The 17,743-nt window shown below is 47.6% G+C and overlaps 1 protein-coding gene across 2 annotated transcripts in view; it reads left to right on the top strand.

Moving 5' to 3' along the window:
• Nucleotides 1-17,743, top strand: part of Ptpn3 (protein tyrosine phosphatase non-receptor type 3) — a 122,276-nt gene that overhangs the window by 32,830 nt on the left and 71,703 nt on the right. For both annotated transcript variants that reach the window (XM_059254387.1, XM_059254388.1), the window contains exons 2-5: nt 3,407-3,561; nt 9,679-9,786; nt 9,862-9,904; nt 12,418-12,496. In XM_059254387.1, the coding sequence (XP_059110370.1) occupies nt 3,424-3,561; nt 9,679-9,786; nt 9,862-9,904; nt 12,418-12,496 (368 nt within the window). In that variant the 5' untranslated portion in view covers nt 3,407-3,423. The remainder of the gene's footprint in view (nt 1-3,406; nt 3,562-9,678; nt 9,787-9,861; nt 9,905-12,417; nt 12,497-17,743) is intronic.

Raw genomic sequence — 17,743 nt, 5'->3', positions numbered from 1 at the left:
GGTCCAGGCCCTCAGCATACCCGCAGGGATGCTATGGCTGTATGCTCAGTTGCAAATCTCATCAGTCTTTTTATTCTACCAATCCCACTACTGAGCTGTTGGCAAAACCAGTTTGCTTACTTTTCCAAAACACAGTGGTCAGATTTGAAATTGCCCTCTGATGCTCCCACCTCCTCTTTTTTTCTTTCTTTCTTTCTTTTCTTTTTTCTTTTTTTTTTTTTTTTTTTTTTTTTTTTTTTGGTGTTTTTTGTTTGTTCATTTTGAGAAAAAGTCTCTATTCTAGTAGTTCTGGTTGCCCTGGAACTCACTTTGTGGATCAGGCTGGCTTTAAACTCATAGAGATCCACCTGCCTTTGCCTCCTGAGTGCTGGGATTAAAGGCGTGCGCCACCAAGTCCAGCCTGAGGCTTCCTTCTTAAAAGCGTCTCAAGGGTGTGGGGAGAACACTCAGCTGGGAAACACTTGCCATACAAGAGTGAGGGCCAGAGTCCAGATCCCCTGCACTTATGTGGAAAGCCAAGTGCAGCAGCGCACATCTGTAATCCCAGTAGTAGGGAGACAGGAAGACGATGAGCTGCCGGGGAGCTGGCCTGGGCAAATCAGTGACCTCTGGCTTCAGTGAGAGACCTGTCTCTACTTACTTACTTAATTAATTAAAAGATAGAATCGCCGGGCAGTGGTGGCGCACGCCTTTAATCCCAGCACTTGGGAGGCAGAGCCAGGCGCATCTCTGTGAGTTCGAGGCCAGCCTGGGCTACCAAGTGAGTTCCAGGAAAGGCGCAAAGCTACACAGAGAAACCCTGTCTGGAAAAACCAAAAAAAAGATAGAATCAAGATAGAGGGTTGGTGTTGGTGAGACAGCACAGCAGGTAAAGGTGTCTGCCCTCAGGCCTGAGTTCTGTCCCGGGGACCGACATGGTAGAAGGAGAGAACTGTCCCCTGCAAGTTGCCCTCTGGTCTCCACATGCTCACTGTGGCACATGCATGCACAGGCATGCGCACACACACACACACACACACACACACACACACGCACGTTTAAAATGTGAAAAACAAAGTGGAGAGCAGTTAAGGAAGTCACAGAGCATCAACTTCTGTTGCCCTCTGGCTTCAGGTTCCAGGTACGCACGCACTCACGCACGCACGCACCACGCACGCACATGAACTTACAAAAGCATTCTGGACACCAGAGGTAGCCACTAGTTTGTCTTCGACCAGCACTGATTAATTTTGCCCATTTTTAGCTTTCTATACATGGTATTGTGTTGTGGGTAAAATGTGTCTGGCTTCTTTTACTCAAAGTAACATTAAAGAGAAACCTGTGTTGCACTCAGCAGGAATTCATTCCTGCCCTTTGCTGCATACAGGTGCATGGTCCGAACACGCTACAATGTATCCATCCTACAGCGCATGGCAATTTAGGTCTCTTCCCGTTTGTTATATTATAAAGAGTTTTGTTTATGTATTTTTGTGAATATGATGTAGTTTTGTTGTTGTTTTCAATTAGGCACATACCTAGGAATGAGATTGCTGTGTCATGGGACATGTGTGTGTCCATCTTGGTGGAGATATTTCCCAACAATTTCCCAAAGTAGTTGTGTTAATTTATGTTCTTTGCGGCAGCTGGCGAAAGTTGGAAAAGCTCGACACCTTCCACAGTGTTGTCAGTCTTAACTCATGGTCCTGCAGTGGACACATTGGGGGACTTTGTTTTGTGGCTTTACTTTGCATTTATTTGACAAGCAACTATCTAAGTACTTCCTTTCATTTCTCCCTGCTTTTGTAAAAGAGAAAGTCTTTTCTTTTTATTTCTTAAATTACAGATATGCGCCGGGCGGTGGTGGCGCACGCCTTTAATCCCAGCACTTGGGAGGCAGAGCCAGGCGGATCTCTGTGAGTTCGAGGCCAGCCTAGACTACCAAGTGAGTTCCAGGAAAGGCGCAAAGCTACACAGAGAAACCCTGTCTCGAAAAAAACAAAAACAAACAAACAAAAAATTACAGATATGCGTGTGTGTGAGTATAGGTGTGTGCAGTTCCTACAGAGGCCTGAAGAGGGCAGGGCAATGGATCTGCTGGAGCTGGAGTTAACAAGCAATTGTAAGCTGCCTGATGCGGGTGCTGGGAATAGAATTTTGGTCCTCTACCATAGCTGTCCCTGCTCCTAACTGCTTAGCCATCTCTCCAGCATCTCTCCATTTTCTACTGCATTGTTTTACTCTCTGGGAGCTAAAGGAATGCTCAAGTCTTTGTAATCTGTTGTAGATCTACTCCACCACTGTGGGGACTGCCTTTTTGGCCTTCTGAATAAATGTTCTCTTTTTAAGAAGTAGAAGAAGTTTTGGGGCTGGAGAGCTGAATCAGTGGTTTAGAGCACTTGTTGCTCTTGCAGAGGACCCAGGTTTGGCTCCCAGTATCCACATGATGGCTCACAACCATAACTCCAGATCCAAAGGATCTAGTGCCCCCTTTTGACCTCTGAGGGCACCAAGCATGCATGTGGTGCACATGCGTATAGACATGCCAAATATTCATCAGCAAAAAATATTCTTTAAACTGTACTGATTTTTAAAAAATATTTTATTTATGTTTATTTTATGTATATGAGTGTTTTGCCTGCATGCCTGTAAGTGCACCACATGTATGCAGCACCTGTGGAGGCCAGGAGAGAGCACTGGATCCCCTGGGACTGGAGTTATAGACAGTTGTGAGCTGCTATGTGAGTGCTGGGAATCTAACTCAGGTCCTTTGGAAGAGCAGCCAGTGCTCTTAACTGCTGAGCCATCTTACCTGCCAGTCAAAATAAAATAAATCCTTTAAAACATTTCTTTTACAAAGTAGTTCTTAATTTTAATATAATTTATTAACCAGCGTTTTCATGTTTTATATCATATTTATTTCATGCTTAGTTTTATAAAACATACAAATGCCTAAGGTATGAATTACACTCTGGAAAATGAAAAAGTACAGACCTTGGAGATAATAGGACAAACAAATAAATAAGCCATGTATTTCCTTGACCTAACATCATCAAGAACAGGTTTTGCCTAGCAGTGGTTCTCAACCTTCCTAATACAGTTCCTCATGTCATGGCGACCATAAGCTCAGCCATAAAATTATTTGCATTGCTACTTCATAACTGCAATTTTGCTACTGTTACGAATCCATAGTGTAAATATCCGTTTTCCCATGGTCTTAGGTGACCCTGTGAAGGGGTCACTCAACCCCCAGGTTGAGAACCACTGGCTTAGAAGTGGACCATGAAATGCAAAGATGGTTTGTTACCCTGTTCTCCTAGCTGCAGTTTCTGCAGCTGATGCTGTGAGGAGCCACGCTGACCCATGTGAGGAACTGTGTGGGACTTGATCTTTTGCATTTGAAAGCACTGACAGGTGTCTTATATTACAGGTTACTCAGCGGTCGTTATGACCTCCCGGTTACGTGCGTTGGGTGGAAGAATTAATAATATACGAACCTCCGAATTACCCAAAGAGAAAACTCGATCCGAGGTCATCTGCAGCATACGGTTTTTAGATGGCTTGGTACAGACCTTTAAAGTTAACGTAAGTTCTCCACTTTTTTTTTTTTTGTCTGCATAAATCCTCTTAAATAGTTTTAAGTTCTTGGCTTACAAAATGAAAAAGAGATTGACTGAAAAAAAGAAAGCTTGAGCTTTCAGATCTCATATGGTGAGACTGGGCTGGGCATAGCCTTGCAAGCTTTGCCCCATCGTACCTTTCCGACTCTTCTGAGGGATGTGAATCTCTTGGTGTCCTCCCAACATGGATGTGCCTGATGCCCCCACCCACCCCCTCTAGGCAGAGCTGGCCCTTGGATGGCTACGCTCTGTACGTGATGTGTCGAGCCCACGTGACTCTGCAATTTTAAAAATAGTAAAATTTACTAGGTTATAAGTCTCCTACTAAACGGTGAACCCCTTGAGGACAGGACGGGTGTCCTGGCACAGGACTGGGCACGCAGCTGTGCTCTGTGAGATGGTCAGCCTCATGGCTGGCAGGACTCCTAAAGGTCCTGGCTCGTGCTCGGAGCCCTTGATCTCGGGTCTTCACGTAAGCAGCTGTGAGAAGCAAGAAGAGCAGCTGCTTCAGCTGGCTCCACACCCGGGCTCCACACACCACCTATGCCCAGGACGGATGTCTCTGTGTCTCTCAGGCCTGATAGCATCAAGTCCAGCCCCAAGTCACTTGTGCCCGGTTTTTAAAGTGTGTGCAGAGAAAGGGGGTAGAGGAGACAGACCGGATACGGTGATAAATGCCTGGGATTCAGCCCTTGGGAGGTGGACTCTGGAGGAGCTGGTTTGAGGCCAGCCTGGGCTACACGACACCCTGTCTTAAACAAACAAACACAATGGGGGGGGGGGATTGACCAGAAAAGGCCATAGCACTTAAACCTTAATGAAAACTGTCAGACCCCTGCTGTAGCTACAACCGCTCCACCTCCCCGCCTTCTTCTCCTTTGACGGGGACTCACTGTGGAGCCCTGGCTGGCCTAAACTCACTCTGTAGACTAGGCTAGCCTGCCTCTGCCTAGGATCAAAGGCTTGCACCGCCACCCTTGCATTGTTTACCCAGTCACAGGATCTCTCTCTCTCTCTCTCTCTCTCTCTCTCTCTCTCTCTCTCTCTCTCTCTCTGTGTGTGTGTGTGTGTGTGTGTGTGTGTGTGTGTGTGTGTGTGATCTTTACCTTTACTGATCTTGGTGCAGGCAGAAGGCAATTTTCAGTTCTTCCAAACCAGGGCCGGGGCAGCTGCCCCATGCCGTGGATATGAGAATGTCCTCAGCAGCACCCAGGACTCAGGTGCCAGTAAACAGTAGCAGTGATTAGTGGGGACCTGTTTCCCAGCCTTCTTGCCCGCTCAGTTCTTCAGCTGTCTCTAAGGCCATGCTTTATTCCTCTGAGGATAGGACCTGTTATTTATTGTATCAAGAAATCTCTAGAAAGAGAAGAGCACGAGAACTCAGTGAGTAAAGGTGCTTGCCGTCAAGCCGGGGACCCACATGGTGGAAGGCCTGTACGTCTGGAACGGCATGAGCCCCAAGGGAAGAGAACCAGAGGAAAGGGAGGTCAGAGGTCCCAAGCAGGGTTGGGGATGGGAGGGCAGCTGGAACCTGGGCACGCTGGCTTCTCTGCTGGGCAATGTAGAGCACACTGGATAGAGACCTGACATGACTTGACTTAAGGGTCACTCGGTCCCCAGCAGCCAGGGAGGGAGGGGACCGAGAGACTACAGTAGCAGTCCCTGAGATGGTCTCACGGGCTTGGCTGGAAGGAGGCCCTGGAAGATGGAGCCAATAGGACTTGCTGGCAGGGCTCTCTGATGTGTTTTGCTGCTCTGGTTCGTCCCCACTCTTTGTCCTGAGATATAGTCTCACTGTATATCTATCCCCTGATGGTCTGGTCAATATCTAGACCAGACTGGGCTCAAACTCACAGAGATCCACCTGCCTCTACCTCTCAGGTGCTGGGATTAAAGGTGTGTGCCACCACACCTAGCTTTCATTCTATTTGAGTTCTTTTGGGAAGGAGGAGAATTGAGCAGAATTGATACCTGAATGTTTGGATTCTGTAGTCCAGAGGTGAGAGACTCAATCCAGGAAGAATGTAGGGCTTTGGTGTTGCACAGATGTGAGTCAGATGGCCAGATAGCTGCTGGGTGACAGTGTGGGAATGCCAGGCATGATGCCTCTCAGTGCCTGGTTCTTGGTGCCTAGTGTAGGAATGCCAGGCGTGGAGCCTCAGTGCCTGGTTCTCAGTGCCTAGTGTGGGAATGCCGGGCATAGAGCCTCAGTGCCTGGTTCTCAGTGGCAAGGCAGATGTTGAGGGCTACTTTGCAGAGCTGAAGCAAAGTGAATGTGGTATCATATCTTTGCAGATGTTCAATAAATTACATTTGCTAATGACATAGTAAATCAAAGTTACATCAATTATATCCCCAAATGTATAAGCAATAATTACAATAAGGTGAGAAGACAGCTCTGATACATTAGGAGAATGTTTGCCAGGCTGGGGAGATGGCTCAGTAGGTAAGGTGCTTGCTTGCAAGCATAAGGACTTCTGATCCCCAGCAAACACAGAGAAACTGGCTGCTGCTCCGTGTGGCTATCACCCTGCACTGGGGTTGGGCGTGGGAGGTGGAGACAGGAGGACCCCTGCAGCTCACTGTCCAGCCAGTCTGGCTGAAGCTGTAAGCTTAAGATTCAGTGAGAAATTCTGACACAGAAAATGACGTGAGAGTGATTGACGATATCCCAGCGTCAACCTTTGACCTACGCACTGCACGCATGCACGCGTGCGCGCGCGCACACACACACACACTCACTGGTAACTTGGGGGAATGGGTGGCCTGTATTGTTTATACCCATGGAGACTTTCTTGTGATGGATGCTGGCAGGCCCTGGAGCCTTCAGGATACAGCTGATGCCTTTTGGAAAATAGGCAAGTGTCATTCTCTCACACAACAGACCAAATCCCATGAAGTCACCCTGAAGACATTGCCGCAGGAATGTCCTCAGGTTACCTAACTCTCCCCACCTTGGTCCTTGCGACCCACTTTCCACACATTACCTGCTTTCAGAAGCTCCCAGGGAGAGCCTCTTCTATACCTGTCTATTTCTGACTTGCATTGTCCTGAGTTAAATGGTTGGGTTCAAAGCATTCCTGGGAGATCGACCTCTTAAAATAGAATCTGAACTCTCCCAAAATGCTCCATGCTGGCTTTGTGTGCGTGTCTCATCCCACCCCCTGCCCCAAGTCATCTTTTGTTTGCGCCGTCAGATTCAAACCGGGTGGGCCCACTAGATAAATAAGGGGGTGACACTCCACCCTGTTGTCCCCCTGAACACAGAGGGGTTCCTTATCCCTGTCCCCAGGTGGACCCCGCTGTTCATGCTGCCCTCTAAGGAATCTATCTACCGTGTCTCGACGGGTTCAAAGCACTTGACAGCATTTGACACTCCCTGTTAGTCACCACCTCTACAGCCGAGCAGCGAGAGAGGTGCTTCCTGTGGCTCTGTCCCAGGCCCACGCCAGGCTGCCCCATAAACACTGGAGCAGGCCGCTGAGTCCCACTCTGGAGTGAAGTGTGGCTGAATGTCCCCACCGGCTTCTCACTTCAGATGACCGAGAAGCAACAGGGCAGATAATCCCACAGGGGGACACAGGCCAAGTCACTTTGAGGGTATTTTGGATGGCATTCGAGTATTTTTAGCTGTTAGTGGAGAGTTTTCCTCCCTGCACACTCTCTGGGTTCCTCCAGGGGAAGGAACTGCAGCTGGGCTCCAAGCAGCCAACAGGAGCTGACCTGGGATTAGCGTTTGCTGTGGGTAATCCGCAGCAGGTCATGGCGTGTTTGCTGCATAATGCGTGAGTTTTTCAACTTAGAAGTCACTGGAGAACCTCAGCTAAGGGATGGAAGCAACTTAGAAAGCTAAGTTAAGCTCATGGTGTGTGTTTGTGTGTGTGTGTGTGTGTGTGTGTGTGTGTGTGTGTGTGTGTGGTGTGTGTGTGTGCGTGTGTGTGTGTGGTGTGCGTGTGTGTGCGCGCGTGTGTGTGTGTGTGTGTGTGTGTGTGTGTGTGTGTGTGTGGTGTGTGTGCGTGTGCGTGTGTGTGCGCTCATGCATGTAGAGGCCAGAAGACAGCCTGTGAGGTTGCTTCTCAGAAGCCATCAGAGTCATTTATTGACCTGGAGTTTGCTAAGTCAGCCAGGTTGGCTGACAGGTGGAGCCAGAGGCCAATATTGGGTGACTTCTTTCATTGCCCTCCACCTTATTTTTATTTTCTTAAACATTTTATCTGTCTTTCTACTTATTTGAGACAGGGTCTCACTATGTAGGTAAGACTGGCTTCAAATTCAATGCTGAGAACAGCGATTGAAAATGTGCACACACTAAGTTGTTGTTTTTTTTTTTTTAATTTATGTGTCTCTGTGTTAATAGTGCACATGCAATCAGAGGCCAGAAGAGGGCGTTAGGTCCTCTGTAGCTGGTGTTATAGGTGTTGTGTGTTGCTGGTTTTTCTTTAACTCTAGCCCCACGTTGGACACCAAAATGTTGTAGGTTGCTTTTTTACTCTTTACTCTTTTGGGGACCCACTACCCAGCTCCCAAATAAATTACACACACACACACACACACACACACACACACACACACACACAAAATCTTATTCTTACTTATAAATGCCTGGCCTTAGCTTGGCTTGTTTCTTGCCAGCTTTCCTTAACTTTAAATTATCTGGTCTATCTTTTGCCTCTGGGCTTTTACCTTTTTCTCTTACTTGTGTATATCTTACTTTCACTCTTACTCCATAGCTGGCTGGGTGGCTGAGTGGCTGGTCTCTAATGTCCTCCTCTCCTTGTTCTCTTGCTCTTTCTTCTCTCTCAGATTTCTCCTCCTATTTATTCTATCTGCCTGCCAGCCCCGTCTGTCCTTTCTCCTGCCTCGCTATTGGCTGTTCAGGTCTTCATTAGAACATCAGGTGTTTTAGACAGGCACAGTAACACAGCTTCACAGAGTTAATCAAATGCAACATAAAAGAATGCAGCAAAGCCAGGTGGCAGTGGTGTACGCCTTTAATCCCAGCACTTGGGAGGCAGAGCCAGGCAGATCTCTGTGAGTTCGAGGCCAGCCTATTCTACAGAGTGAGATCCAGGACAGGCACCAAAACGACATAGAGAAACCCTGTCTCAAAAAACAAAACAAAACAAAAATGCAGCACATCTTTGCATCATTAAACAAATGTTCCACAGCATAAACAAATGTAATGCATCTTAAAATAATATTCTACGACAGTTGTGTGTGGTGATATTGTGTTCCCAAAAATATTGTGCACCCTAATAAACTTATCTGGGGTCAGAGAACAGAACAGCCACTAGATACAGAGGCTAGAAAATGGTGGCACTCACACCTTTAATCCTAGCCTTCTGGAGGCATGGATCTCTGTGAGTTCAAGGCCACACTGGAAATAGCCAGGCATGGTGACTCATGCCTTTAATCCCAGGAAGTGATGTCAGAAAGCAGAAAGGTATATAAGGTGTGAAGACCAGAAACTAGAAGCTTTTGGCTGGTTAAGCTTTTAGGCTTTTGAGCAGCCATTCAGTTGAGAGGCATCCAGTCTGAGGAAACAGAGTCAGCTGAGGAATTGGTGAGAACTTTTAAGATTTGTGCTACAGTTGTAAGCTGCCCAGCTTGCATACTAGGAACAGAACTTCAGTCTTCTGCAAGCGTAGGAAGTACTCAACTACTCCAGCCCCCTGCCTCAGTCTTTTGAGACATGATCTCACTGAACCTGGCGCTTTCCTATTTGGCCAGATTGCTTGGCCAGCAAGCAAGGATGTATCTTCCCCCTTACACACATGGATTGTGGGGAGTCGGACTCAGGTCTTCACTCTTGCAAGGCAAGTACTCTGTTGACTTACTTTTCTACCCAGTCTCCTAAATTCAGTGTCTGAAATCATATTTATATTGTTTGTCTTAACCCTACTTTGTACCCCTCTTGCACCCTTGTAACCTGAAATTTATTAATGTGTCTGTTACTCTGGGAAGTATATATTCATAAACTCTGAAGATTTTAGTTTCCCTTTGCCTACAGTAAAAACAAAAATGTTGCTTCCAGTTCTTGGTTCATTTTAACACTTTCTCCACTTGATGTTTTCTGATCTAGAAACAAGATTTGGGCCAGTCGCTTCTGGATATGGCATATGGCCACCTGGGCGTGACAGAGAAGGAGTACTTTGGCTTGCAACATGGCGATGACCCAGTGGACTCCCCTGTAAGTGTCCACACATAAGAAGTGCTGCTTGCCTGCTTGGGCTGGTCTCATAGCTTGTGTTTTCTCACTCAACAGAGATGGCTTGAGGCAAGCAAACCCCTCAGGAAGCAGCTGAAAGGTGGGTATGATCTCACTTGGGTTAGTCATGGGGTGTGTGGCATCTGTCTCCTCGGGGGCCTAAGAGGGCGGGGCCAGGAGAGATCCTTCAGCTGTGCTTCAGAGCAGCCTTGAGGATCCCAGCTGTGCAGAAGGGTGAGGGGAGAGGAGGCAGGCAGCCCACAAGGGAGCCTTCACTTGTTTGTATGAGGGAGGAAGTGATGAAGGATGGGCCTTCTCGGCCCAGTGTGAAAAAGAGAGACATAAAAGGGCTGGGGTGATGTCTTAGTTGCTAAAAGTGCACCTAAGTTCAGATCCCCAGCACCAATGTTTTAAAAAGCCGGGTACTGTGATGTATGCCTATAATCCCAGTGCTGGGGGGCTGAGACAGGGGGATTCCTGGACTTTGCTGGCCAGACCCTCTAGCCAAATGATGAGCTCCAGGTTCAGTAAGAGACCTTGTCTCAAAAAATTAGATGGAGAGCAGTGGAGGAAGATACCTGATGTCAGCCTGTGGTTTCCACGTACATATGCAGACAGCTGCACACACACGTGCATGTGCACACACACACACACACTTGCACACACACACTTGCACACACACACACACTTGCACACACACACATACTCACGAAGGGAGACAGACATAAACCCTTCCACTTCCCAACAGTACAGATGCTGGCTCATGCATCCTGAGGGGGCCCCTGTGTTTCTCCCAGTGAGACAGTTACACCAGTCACGCCCAGCCTACCCTCTGGCCACCCCTTCTCAGCCTAGCTTCCCCCGTGGCTCTCATTGGCCCTGCCAGGTCCCTGCTGTCCCAGACTAACTTGACCAGTCTATAGGACTTCCTCTGAACAGCCCTTCAGTCTCTTCCCTCTGTAGTGAATGCTTCTCCTCTTGACCCAGAGTCCGTCCGTTCGTATCCTGCCATTCCTCAGGGTCCTGTGGATATCTCCTGTTACCTGAAGGGAAGCGCTACCTCTCCCCTTCCCTCTCATTTCTTTGACCCTCCCTGCTGAGCACTCTTCCTGTTACCTCACAGTGAGGTGTTTTCAACTGCCTCTCAGGACTTCATTCTTACTGCGTTCTTCTCTGTCCCCTTCATGATTCTTGACACACAGGAGATGACCAGTCACATGAGGCCTAGGTCGCTGTGGTCTGCCATTCTCTCTCTGACACACCCCTAGTGCTCAGACCAAGGCAAAGCACTGTGCTAAGCCTGGGAAATGCAGTCCAAACCAGATTTGAACCCTGCTCTCATGGTCAAGTGTGGAAGTCAAAGAGGAGTTCTGTGATAGTACTATGTATACTCACATGTGCGCGTGCACGCACACGCGCGCACGCGCGCGCACACACACACACACACACACACACACACACACACACACGTGCCCTGAGTCCACAGAAGAACCAAGAAAGACAAAGAGACCATGCCTGAAACACGAAAGTAACCAATGATGGAAGGGGGAGACTGGAGATGTGAGAGATGGACAGTGGATGGAAAAACTTTGCTACAGAGTTAGCACCACCCACTGGTAGCTAGGTATATATACAAAGGCACACCCACCCACCATTAAAGAGTCTTTTAGCACCAGCCCAGAGGTGAGGAAGGAAGGAAGGAACTCAGGGATGATGGCAGACTGGAGCCAGGATAAACCAAGGCAGAGGATGAGATGAGCAGAAGGATTAGCCAGCTGGGCAGATCACAGATGGACTTGGATTTCAGAGAGCACCAAAGTGCTACATGAGCCTGTAGACAGGACCTGGGCACATTTGCCAAGTGCCAGAGACAGGGTGAAGTCATCAAAGTCAGGTCTCCCCACATCTTGGCAACAGTCAGATCTTCTATCAGACACGTGACTACTAGTTTTATCCCATAAGCAAACTGGCCCTCGGGGCTGATGCCTGAGTCATATCTGAGTGACTTGCGGTATGGCACTCAGGGTCACAGTGAGTGTTGCGGTCTGCACTGAAATTGTAACACAGGCTCTGCATTGGAATTGTAAAAATGTTCTTCCAGTTTAAAGAACATCAAGTCAAAACTTGATTCAGTGTTACAGAATGTTCTAGTCTAGTCAGGAGAGCCATTTACCTCCCTGTCTGTAAAACAGATCCCACGGAGCCCGCAGGTAGCCAGGGTGGGGTTTGATTTCTAGGTGCTACGTGGAAATGTTGGAAGAGCATAAGTCAGGTTGCTATGTAAATGCAAGCTGCTTCAGTTCTTTGTGGATTTTATGTAGAGATGCTGGTTTTAAGACTTTTATACATTCTTAATACAGGGCCCTAAGGCAGACATACAGCCGGATGTAGGTGATACCACAGTGGGGCAGGCATTATATAAGTACTTTTGGTATACATGGGGACTTCTGAACTGTTAACTTACATGTTCTGGACTTGAAATCGGGGCTTTTATGATGGAAAGTGTTGGGGCTGAGTGAAAAATCCTCCCTTTATGGGAGAGTAGCAACTATGTACATTGACTTTTTTTTTTTTTTAAGGGAAAACCTAATTTGTTTTTGAAAAATGTTATAGGAGGTTTCCCCTGTACGCTGCATTTTCGAGTAAGATATTTTATACCTGATCCCAACACACTGCAGCAGGAACAAACCAGGTAATAACCCTTTTCTCTTGAAGTTCTCTATCTAGTATATACAAATCAGTAGCCACTAAAAATGTGCACTTTGTTTTCTAGCTGTGGACACATAATAGCTTGATTTGGGTATGACCTCCCCAACTATCATGATCCAAGAAAAAATCGGGGGCACATAGATTGAAATTTAACCGGCAGGTTTATTTTCAGTTTGTGGCCCACATCTCTCAGCCCCAAACTGGCATAATTCCCAGCATGTGGGTACCCTCTCTCTTCCCTCCTCCTATCTGGTAAACATTGTGAATATTAAGGATGCTAAGTCAGTTCTTCTCATGCAGGCATGGAGTAGAGCAGTCACCCACGGGACGCGTAGTATGGACTCTGAGGGGCTGGAATGAAGTCCTTTGAGGATGACAAGGCTTAGTTGTAACCAGAACTTTCCATCAGGTCCCCTTCCTTTTGCAGGGGTGAGGAAGGAGAGCTGGGTTCTGGCTGGACTCAGCCTGTCCGCTGTGTGAATCAGCAGGTGCAGGAAGTTTGGGAGACAGATAAGGGGCAGGGTGGTGATAGGAGCTGCTCACCCCACGGGGCTGGCAGGCTGTGCCGCTCTGGTTGGTCCTGGCAAAAGGGTTTTCTGGGTGGGGAAACTGGGCGTGCAGGATGGGAAGGGTGCAGTAAGAAAACTATTGTTGGGCTGGAGAGATGGCTCAGGGGTTAAGAGCACTGGCTATTCCTCCAGAGGACCTGAATTCAGTTCCCAGCAACCACATGGTGGCTCATAACCATCTATAATGAGATCCAGTTCCCTTTTCTGGCATGTAGGTGGAACACTGTATACATACTAAATAAATAAACAAAGAAAGAAAAGGAAACTGTTGTTGCCTTGGGACGGAAGACTGTGCCAGCCACTTCCCCTGCCTTATGGCCAAGCTGCACCCCTCTGTTATGTGTTCCTTTGTTGTTCTTAAGCAGGGAAACTGTCTCCCTGGGAAGAAGCGAAGCTGTTCTGGATTATTGAATCCCATTTTATGGAGGAAAGTCCCATCAGGAGATGCTCCATTAACTCAGACATAGACTGCTCCCTCATTTTTTCTTTCTTCTTTTTAAATGGCAATGACACCATCATATTTTAGCTTCTAGTATATTTAAAGGCCACTTGTTCGTCTATTATTGTTTTTCTTTCTTGTGTATGTGCTTCTTTCCTCCACAGAGGCAGGCCTTGGGACTGGACCGTGTTTATCATTATGGTAAATGTGAAGTCTGTATAAAGGAGACCTGGGTGGCTCCTTAGGAAACCACAGTGAAGTGCATGCTGCTTTGAATCATTTTGGCACACCATCATCACCACCACCACCACACTACCACACCACCACCACCACACTACCACACCACCACCACCACCACCACCACCACCACACTACCACACCACCACCACCACCACCACACTACCACACCATCACCACCACCACACCATCACCATCACCATCCACCACCACACCACCACCACACTACCACATTATCACCACCACCACACCATCACCACCAATACCACCACTACCACTACCATACCACCACCACCACCACCACCATCACCACTACCACACCACCACCACTACAACCATACCACCACGCCATCACCACCACCACCACCACCCCCATCCTCTCCCCCCCCCCACCACATAACTCTTTACTTTGGTGAACTAGGGACAGACTGAGACACTCAACCCAGCACGTCATGTCATAAGCTAACCGACACAAAACTGTGTTTTAAACTACCTCACCAAGGTCTCCTCAGAACCATGTGAATAGCAGATTCTAGTTGAGGGACGCTTTCCGATTACACGAAGAGCCAGACACAATGGTGCACTCCTGTAATTGGGGAAGCAGAGGCAAGAGAATCCTTTGAGCACAGGACTGTAAGACCAACCTAGGCAACACAGCAATACCCTATCTCAAAAACAAACAAAAAACCTTGAAGAGTTATATGTATACACGTGCCTTTTTTTTTTTTTTAAGTGACCATTGTGGCTCACCAAGTTGATTTTACTCAGTTAAAAAGTTCCAGCTCATGTATAGTGACTGTCACCATCCACCTTATCTCATTCCTGGGAAGCTGGAGCCTCAGGTGTGTGACACCCTGTCTGCATGCACAAGCTCTGAGTAGAAGGGCCTGAGGGAGATGCTTCCAGGGTCGCCTTATCTCATGGTCCCTTCCAGTGCCCTTCATGGATGGCCCTCAGCTTCTATACCCCACGGGAAAGAAGCCAAGGCCTTGTAGAGTGAGTCTTCCTGTCCCCAAGGGACAGCTAGGGAAATGTAGGGTAGAGAGAAGGCTTGTGGAGAAGTGAGGCCACCTGCGGGTCTTCAGAGGAGCTGCAGGGGTGGGGACCAAGCGGGGCCACGGTGGGAGCAGATTTTAGCTGGAGATGAGTGACAGACTAGTTCTTGTCCTTACCTGAGTTACAGGTTAGTCACTCTTCAAAGTCACTGGTTCTGATCCCATTCCCACTTCCACCTTAAGGTGCACGGTGTACAGCCCACTCTAGCTGTTTCCTCCTGAGCAGTGGGGACCGGCTGTCTCACTCAGCAGGAGCTAGGGCAGCGTCGTGTGCCTAGAGCCGGTGGGCAGCTGGAACTGTGTTATCTTTTTCTTAGCACTGGGCTTAGATTCCTCCATTAATTCACACACTGGATTGATCTTTATTCTTTAATTTATAGGAAAGATTTTACCTACATTCCTGGCACATGCAGTCTTATGCTCTAGGTTCACAGCCTGTCCAAAGAGGAGTTTCCTTTTAAGGAAATTTGGCTCCCAAGAATCAAAGAAGGGCTGGGCGTGGGGTTACACGCCTTTAATTCCAGCACTTGGGAGGCAGAGGATCTCTGTGAGTTTGAGAACAGCCAGGGCTGTTATATAGAGAAATTCTGTCTTGAAAAACCAAATACACACACCACAACCACCCACTCCCAGCCCACCTCACCCCTCGCCGCCGCCCCCCCCCAAAAAAAAAAATCAAAGAAGGACTGTAGTGATGATGGCATTAGTGGTTTTGTTTCTTATCTAGGAAGGGAGACAAGCCATTGTTCGTTTTTGTTTTTTTCTCTGAAGTTAAGGTCTGTTCCATTTTAAATTCTGTTACTGTGATAAAATACCCTAGTCAAAAAGCAGCACAGGGGAGAAAGGGTTTGTTTCCACTCACAGTTCCGGGTTACAGCCCATCACTGCAGGAACGTGACGGGAGGAATGAGATAGCCAGTCGTCTCACGTCCACAGTCAAGAGCATGCATACTCGCTTGCTGCTCTTCAGCTCAATTTCTTACACAGTTTAGGAACCCTTTCCTAGGGAATGTGCTGCCCACAATGGTCTGCCTCTTCCCAAATTAATTCACTTAATTAAGGCAGTCCCATAGACATGCCTACAGGCCAAGATGATGTGGACACTACCTCATTGAGACTTCCTTCCTAGGTGATTGGAGTTTGGGTCACATTGACAGTTAGCCATCACAGGATCTGGATGGAGTACACTCTCAAAGGGGGTCAGACATTTCTAAAGTTAGACATGCCAGGTTTCTCCCATTGATTAGCTTCCCTTTATTCTCGTGGGCACTTACCTGTCTGTTTATTGGGTGTCTCTGCCACTGCTGTCACTGATAAATTTAGATCATTGTAAGCAGCATCCCACTTACTGACAATCTCTAATTACAATTTGAACCCCTTGGGGAACAGGATAAAGCCTCCCGAGTTTGGGGTGCATTCCATGATTCTCACTTCTTTGCATGTGTTTCTGAGGGGTTGACTCGGGTTTGCTCTGCAAAGGACCAGGTGGCATTTGGTGAAGGATCTCTGAATGTGCGTGGCCTCATTTACGTCCATCAATGAAAGCCCAGGTTTTATCAGTGGATCAACTAGAACTCTGCCCCTCTCTTCTTTCTCTCAGTATCCTTCCAGGAAGAGAGAACACTTAATTCTGGTTGAATGTTAGCTTGGATAAACATAGAAACGGACTAGAAAGAACTGGTTATGTTCTCCTAGGTGGAAAAGATGATCCCATTATTGAGTGGGCATGAATTAGCACAAGCATTTTATTACTTTCCTTATTGCTGTGACCAAATCCTTAAGTAGAAGAAGCTGCTTAAGGGAAGAGGGTTTGTTTCGGCTCACAGTTCTGGATGATCGAGTCCGTCACGGTAGAAGGCATGGCGGTGCGAGTGTGAGGCAGCTGATCACATTAAACCCACAGTCAGGGAGCGCAGATGGACACTAGTGTTCAGCTCATTTCCTCCTTTTATTCAGCCTAGGACCTCAGTCCATGAGTTATTCATCAGATTATTCACCTGTTATTCATCACCAGATTCAAGGTGGGTCTTCCATCTTCAGTTAAGCCTCCTGGAGACTCCATCAGATACACCCAGAGGTGTGTTTCCATGGTGACTCTAAATCCAGTCAAGTTGACAGAAAGGTTAACCACTCATATGCCTGTGTGACTAATACCATCTATCAGTGCCCAACATTCAACACAATACAGAGTGTCAATAATAGATCCTGAGCTTAAAAATGACTTCTATGCAGCACACAGAGATTGTTCTCACAGCATGTAGGTCCAGGTTAAAGGAAACCCACCCGTTTCCCCAGACTGGCAATTCTGACTATAGACAGTTCATTGACATGTATAGTCTTTAGGTCTGTTTAATTTTGTAGTGTGATACTTTTTTATTTACAAGTTCTTTATCATAAAGCTTTAATGAGTTACAACAGAGAGGGTGTTACAACCTCACGGGTTCACTGGGAGGCTGAAATGAGGAAGAAAGTCTCAGAGCACCAGGCGCCCAGCCCCAGGCTGCAGATAGGAGGTTGCAATACTGTTTGAAGCATCCAGGTCGCAAAACAGCCAGCTCCCTTCTCAACCCCAAGGAATATGAGACTGGTTTGTTTCGATTGCCAGAGTGAGCTCTCTCCTGCCCCCAGCACTTCTGTGCTTGGCTGTATTAGCTTTCAAGAGGGTTCCCTTTTGTCATCTTTGGCCAGACCCTGGAATGTCAATCCTGCTTGAATCTGGGTTTTAAAAAAGAGTGGGGGATAGGCGCCAAGCGTCACATGTATGCCGCGTCCCTAAATATAAATGCCTCCACGGTACTTCCTGGCCTTGCCAGGGCTGTTGATGTTGGCCTCCCTTTTCTCTCTCTGCCGCAGGGCAGAGATGCAGCCTGCAAGGCTGAGGGTCCTGGAACAGTTTGCTCCCAGAAGAGCTCTGGGCTTTCAAAGCTGAC

This window comes from Peromyscus eremicus, chromosome 2 (genome assembly GCF_949786415.1).
Source record: "Peromyscus eremicus chromosome 2, PerEre_H2_v1, whole genome shotgun sequence".
NCBI classification, from domain to species: domain Eukaryota; kingdom Metazoa; phylum Chordata; class Mammalia; order Rodentia; family Cricetidae; genus Peromyscus; species Peromyscus eremicus.
The sequence above is the reverse complement of the archived record's forward strand: the minus strand, read 5'-3'. Positions and strand labels throughout refer to the sequence as shown.